The 6,216-nt window shown below is 33.1% G+C and overlaps 1 protein-coding gene across 1 annotated transcript; it reads right to left on the bottom strand.

The window, feature by feature from the left end:
* Positions 1-994: 994 nt before the first annotated feature.
* On the bottom strand, positions 995-2,585 carry LOC107627541 (uncharacterized). Its single transcript, XM_021119267.2, has 4 exons — positions 2,451-2,585; positions 2,166-2,214; positions 1,985-2,058; positions 995-1,260 (listed from the first exon to the last, which is right to left on the bottom strand). Exons 1-4 carry the CDS (start codon positions 2,583-2,585, stop codon positions 1,135-1,137), a joined length of 384 nt encoding a protein of 127 aa, XP_020974926.1. The 3' UTR covers positions 995-1,134.
* Positions 2,586-6,216: the final 3,631 nt, after the last annotated feature.

Here is a 6,216-nt window from a genome sequence, read left to right as displayed (position 1 = left end):
TCTGTTAGTAACCTAGCTATGTTAAAGGCACACATATGAATTATGCTTTGATGATTTGAATTGCTGTTGACTATGCTTGGGAATGTTTTATAGTTTTATCTTGAAGCAACATTTTCTCCCCCAACTTTGTGACTTATGATATTAGTTAGTTTGCTAGTAAATGTGCACTACAGGGTTTTTGTTTATTTGTGGCAGTTTTTCTCTTATTTGTGGAGGTTTATAACCCCCACGAAATGGTTTGTGGGGGTTCCTAAAACCCCCAAAATTTGAGGTGCCACGAGGTCTTTAGTGGGGGTTTTTAAAAACCTCCACAATCTATTCAGTGGAGGTTTTGTGTGTGTTTAGTGGGGGTTTTATATTGAACTTTTGTGGCAGTTCTTGGTCAATGTTTGTGACGGTTTAAAACCCCCACAGAAAGACTTTTTCATTTTAAAAATAATAGCTATTTTGTGGAGGTTTCAAACCAATCAATATAATTTTTAAAAATTAATCTACATTATTATTACACTACTAAATATTTATTATTAAAAAGAAATATTTAATAGACAGAATATCAAATTAAGGACAGAAGCTGCATGAGATGACATAACTATAGAATATTCATTTGGTTAATAACCATGAAGCTGCATGAGATGACATAACCATCAATAGACAGAAGCTGCATGAGATTATAACTATAGAATATAACTATAGAAGAGATTATAACTATAGAATATTACTCTATGTAGCTGCATGAGATGACATAACCATCAATAGATAGAAGAGCATATCTTCAACCGCAAATAAAGTTAAGAAACTAGAAACACACTATACAAATGCCACATGAGTCAAATCCCAGAGATAAAAGTCAAATCCCAGAAACACACTATACAAATTACAGCTATAATGTACAAACCATCTAAGTTCTAGAGTTATTAAACATTTCTTCAGCTGTTTTGCACAGAGAATAGTAGCACAAAGCCACAAAGCTACAAGTTGTTAGATTGTTCCATGATAAAGTAGTACAATGATAAGAAATTAGAAACACACTATACAAACGCACAAAGTTAAACCAGATTCCATTTTGCAAGAACTAAATGAATATAAGGTTCACTTGATGAAATATTGAAACATAAACATAAACAAACAAAATCACTAGTAACTAAAATGTGTGTATTTATGTATAAAAATGAAGATGCATGCCTTTTGTTGCTGTCTCTTGAGTTTTGCATTCTTTTCCAGCAAGTGATCCACTTTAAGCTGCAACTCGCTCGTATATGCCTGAAATAATACACAGCAAAACCAAAAAAAAATTAAGACTTGAAGCAAAAAACAAAAGAAAAGAACAAAAGAAAAAATTGTACTTCAGGAAAGTATATAATGAAAGTTGTAAATAGAGTAAGAATGTAACATGCTAACAATGAAGCAAACAATATATATATATATATATATATATATATATATATATATATATATATATATATATAGTATATTAATTTAACATCTGAAAGATATGAATAACCTGTCTGGTGTGTGCTCAAAAGAGTCTGTACTATCTCCCAATTCTTGATGTAATTAAATATAATCCATCTAAACTAAGACAATTTTTAATTTGGATGTATTTGGACAGCGCACCAGTATATCATGATGATACACTATTCTTTAAAATGTTAGTACAAAATTGAGAGAGTGATCAATGAGTTATAAAAAGTAAAGTTTGAATAAAGTTGATCAAACAAACGAGGTTCCAAATTAAGGTTATTACACGCTGCTTGTAGTTGACTAGTTCCTGGTATGTGTTAATATTAAAGATTAAAAAATTCTCAGACTAAAAGGGTTTATAAATTCACAACATACACTTGTCCAATAGAACTCAGACACGCAACCGGATTCATTTTTATTCGTATAGCCTAATAGAAAATTAATTATGCTTCCCTCAATGCCCCACTTAGGGAAAACTAGGTTTTGATGCTACAGTGATGCTAAACTATGGTAATGATCATACCTCATCCTTAAGCCCCAAGTCATCTCCCTGAAATTCCAAAACATCACTGCAATTGATTGCACAATCTTCTTTCTCTTTTCAAATGTGAATCACATTATCAGTAAAAGAAAATAGAAAAAAAATATACATAAGAAACTAAGAAAATGTAACAACAAAGAGAAAAAAAGCAACAGTGAAATACCTTGAGCTCGAAACACAGAGGAATAGCTGTTTCGAGATACCAGAACATCCTGAAAATCAATACCAATTTTCAAATTAGAACAAATAAAAAAATACGTAAATTCAGCTCAATTCCACCATTTCAAATCCGTCAATTTGAGAAAGCCGAGATTCAATCATCAATCAGAAGATTAAATCTGAGTTTCCACAATAACAATGATTTTCTTGAGAGATTCTTGAGAGCTAAGAGCCGAAAGGGAAAAAATTAAACTAAATTTAAGATATAAAAAAGAAAAAGAAGATTTACGGTGGAACTATAAGAGTTGGCGGTCAGATGAGTGCGGCAACGATGGTTATCGTTGTTCCTGAAACACGCGAAGAAGCAACCCACTGCTCTGTTGAGCCTAAGCATAATGTTTCCATCTATACTTACAATCTGCATATAATTTAAAAATAGTAGAACCTATCGAATTTGGTGATGGCAATTTGTAGCTATTATTGTTGTACTTAGCAAACCTTACCTTCTCCAAAACAAGCTTATATTCTACCAGCTCGTTGTAGGTGTGTTGCAACTTCTAATTATTTGCCTTATTCTCAAGCAGATTAGCTTCAAGTTCTTTAAGTTTAACCTAGCCATGAAGAGAAGTTTCATTACATGGAATACAGTTCTTAAACAGAAAATTAAAGTGAGCGGGAAAAGTTTCAGAGCACATAACAACCTCCAAATGATCGATCAATACATGAATGTGAAGTGCCATTTTAGAACAGCAGAACTATGGTTCATTAGTGTTTTACTTGACTTGTTTTCTCCCCAAAATGCTAAATCTAAATCACAAAAATGTCATGAACTAATATTTTTTGTATTGAGAATATACCAAATGGAAATGTTTAACATCCTCCTCGAAAATGTAAGAAGGAGTCAAGTCAGTCCCCCCGCCAAACCACCACTGCCTAGGTGCTCCGGGAGCATCTGTAGAATGCAATAAGGTTACACAGTCAGTAGCAGCAAATTTATGCAGATACTTATTTGCAAGACAATTACCTTAGAAATTGACATATGTAAGATTTTGAGCTATATGACAGACAACAAACCTATTCATTCATGGATGACTTTCTCCAAAGCCTCCAGCTTAATCAACCTCCTCTGTGGCTTTAATTTTGAGCTACTTGAATGTTTAGGAAGTTAGATTCTAAACTTTACAGGAAGCACAAAAAACAAAGAAACATGAGTGATAGAAAATTAGGAATTTAAAAATCCTAAATTGAGGGAAAATGTTGAAAGATGTAAAAAGACCTAATGTAGCGCTGGTGAATGGACTTGGCTATACCAGACTTGAAGACGAGAATATGGAGGCAGCGCTCGAGCAAGTTCTTGACGGTGAGAGAGAGGATGTAATCGAGCTTGTTCTGCGTCTCGTCGAGGAGGTCGTAACGGAACATCCTCAGAGCCTTGGGCGTTGCAACCAGATCTGGAGAGGCGATAAACCGCAGTGGCGACGGCAGTGATGATGGCGATGCGAGCTCTCTCTCCTCTCTGAATCTCTCTGTTTCGCTCTTCTCTCAGATCTCCTCAGCCATCGGCACTGAGTCTATGCCCAAACCGTTCTCCGAGTGCTTCACATCCGCCGGAGCAAAAGCAGAACAAGTGGCAAAATCTGTCGGGGAAGACGACGCAGTAGCGACGCCGTGTGGATATGATGCGCTATAGTGAGAGGGAGCTGGCCTTGGGCTTCAGAGCTCTAGCACGGTGGCGCGTTGATGTAGGCTCAGATGCGGGTAAGTCGGTGGTGGCGGAATGAGTTGGAGATGCGGCATCGCTGTGTCTCCTCCATTGGAATCAAAAAAGTTCTGTTTAGGGTTTTGGAGTGTTTCACCATTCTTTTTTTTTTTTTTTGGTGGTTTCGTTTTGTTTGGATGGGAGTTTTAACTATGCTTAAAAAGTGGGAGTTTGTCCATAATCATGATTGGGAGTTTGATAAATTGCCACAAATAAATTATTTTATGGAGGTTTCTAAAAACCTCCATTAAAAAACCTCCACAAATAACTAAATATCTTGTAGTGGTGCTTGGGAGTGTGTTTCTCAAAACGGCAAGGTGGAAGAATGGAGGAGGTAAAACTGTAAAAGCATCGAAATATTTAGAAGATTAGAATTGGATTGAATTGGGAATGTATTCTCTCAATTTGATTTGTCCGATTCACAAGATTAAGTATGATGTTATACAATATTCAATCTGAAATTCGCAAGAAAATTTGTTTTGATTAGCTATTAAATAATTTTATTTGGACTAGTCGATTGATTCTTGTGTTGTATTACTATTTCTTGATTGCTATTTTGATTTTTGCTTACTCTTAATTGTATAGCAGTCTGGTAAACAATGGATTCTATAAGTAGAAGATCTACAAGTGGGTCCTACGGCAGCGACATGCTAAACATTTTTGTGAGTGTGGTTTAAGAGCTCCATTACAAGTCTCAACCCGGGTAGAAAGTATTATGCCTATCTTGTAAGACGATGTGGATGGTTTAGATGGACAGGTCCAAGTATCTAACATTCTGAAGTTACAGATGATCGCTCTTGTCATGTGAATTCCAATTTGAAGTCGATCGAACGAGTTGAAAATTTGCATAATGATGTTGTATTTATGAAATTGTTAGCAGTCTTTCAACTTTTTGTTTCTGTAATCTGTATTGTCCTGGTCATAGTATTATTGTTTAAGTTGTAGTTTGACATTTGAATTGAAACAAGAAAATGAAAAATTGTGTAAATTAGTTTAAGTACATGTTTCTGTATATTTCTTTTAAATATAAAATGAGTACATAACAATAAACTTCATGCTGAAATCACCAACAAACAAGCAAGGAAGACTTAAAACAAATGCTTGTGTTTGACATAAGTCTTAATAACGATATAATTAATATAATTAAATTTACAATTGTAAAGATTGTGATCAACAGAGAGACTACTGTCATAAAATATTAAGCCACCTAAATTTCTGGATATGTAGGTTATGTTTTGTAGCTGAAAAATGAGCAATTGCTAGTCTAACATAACCTACATATCCAGAAATTTAGGTGGAAAAATGAGCAATTGCTAGTCTAATAACCGTACATGTTGCTCCACTCCCTTTTCAACTCCAAGTCATACTGTAATTTTATTCCTGTTGACTTTAATCATATAAGAAAAGTTCAACGTTGCCTCTTTTTCTGATTATTATAAGTATACCACAATCTGGACCCCCCAAAAAAAGGACAAACTATTTCATTATAAACCCTTTAAAGAGCTTTATTATTCCTAGTGCGAGGATTTATTAACCTCTTGTCAAGGATTTCGGTACATGACTTTATTTGAAGATACATGCATGTTGCTCACTGTTCAACAGAAATGCAAAGTGTTGGAAATAAGTGTGTATATCCAACAAAATACTATCATGAATTATTATTATTATTATTATTATTATTATTATTATTATTATTATTATTATTATTATTATTATTATTATAAGAATAAACTTTTATAATTTATGATAGTGTCCTTAATTAAAATTAGAAAAAAAACAATTACGATAGGGATCGTAATAATGAGATATACGTTTTTTGAGTACTTTTAATTTAAATTGTTCTTAATCATAGAATCACTAAAATTGGGACATTATTGATTCGAGTAGATTAATATATATATATATATATATATATATATATATATATATATATAGTCTTCATTCGATGAAGATTAATAGATCTCATTTATTAAATTATATATATATAGTATATATAGAGATATAACCATTGAACTGGCTCACTCTAAGAATTTCTAATAGTTATAGTTACCGTATATTTGTCAATAGGATATTCTTATGATGAACATAATATTAGAATTTTCCTTTGACATACGACTATCATAGTAATTGACAATGTATTTGTTATACTTTGATTTCGGACAGCTAATACCATACGGTGCTAGTTGAATGGACATTGGGTATGAATTAAATACTTGTAGAATTAATGATTAGTCAATATGGAATCCATCAACTATGGTAATGAGTTTGAACTCTACGATTATAATGAATGAAATAA

The sequence above is a fragment of the Arachis ipaensis genome, chromosome B1 (genome assembly GCF_059453495.1).
Source record: "Arachis ipaensis isolate K30076 ecotype BB chromosome B1, ASM5945349v1, whole genome shotgun sequence".
Classification (NCBI taxonomy): domain Eukaryota; kingdom Viridiplantae; phylum Streptophyta; class Magnoliopsida; order Fabales; family Fabaceae; genus Arachis; species Arachis ipaensis.
Note: the sequence above shows the minus strand (reverse complement) of the source record. Positions and strands in the feature narration are given on the sequence as shown.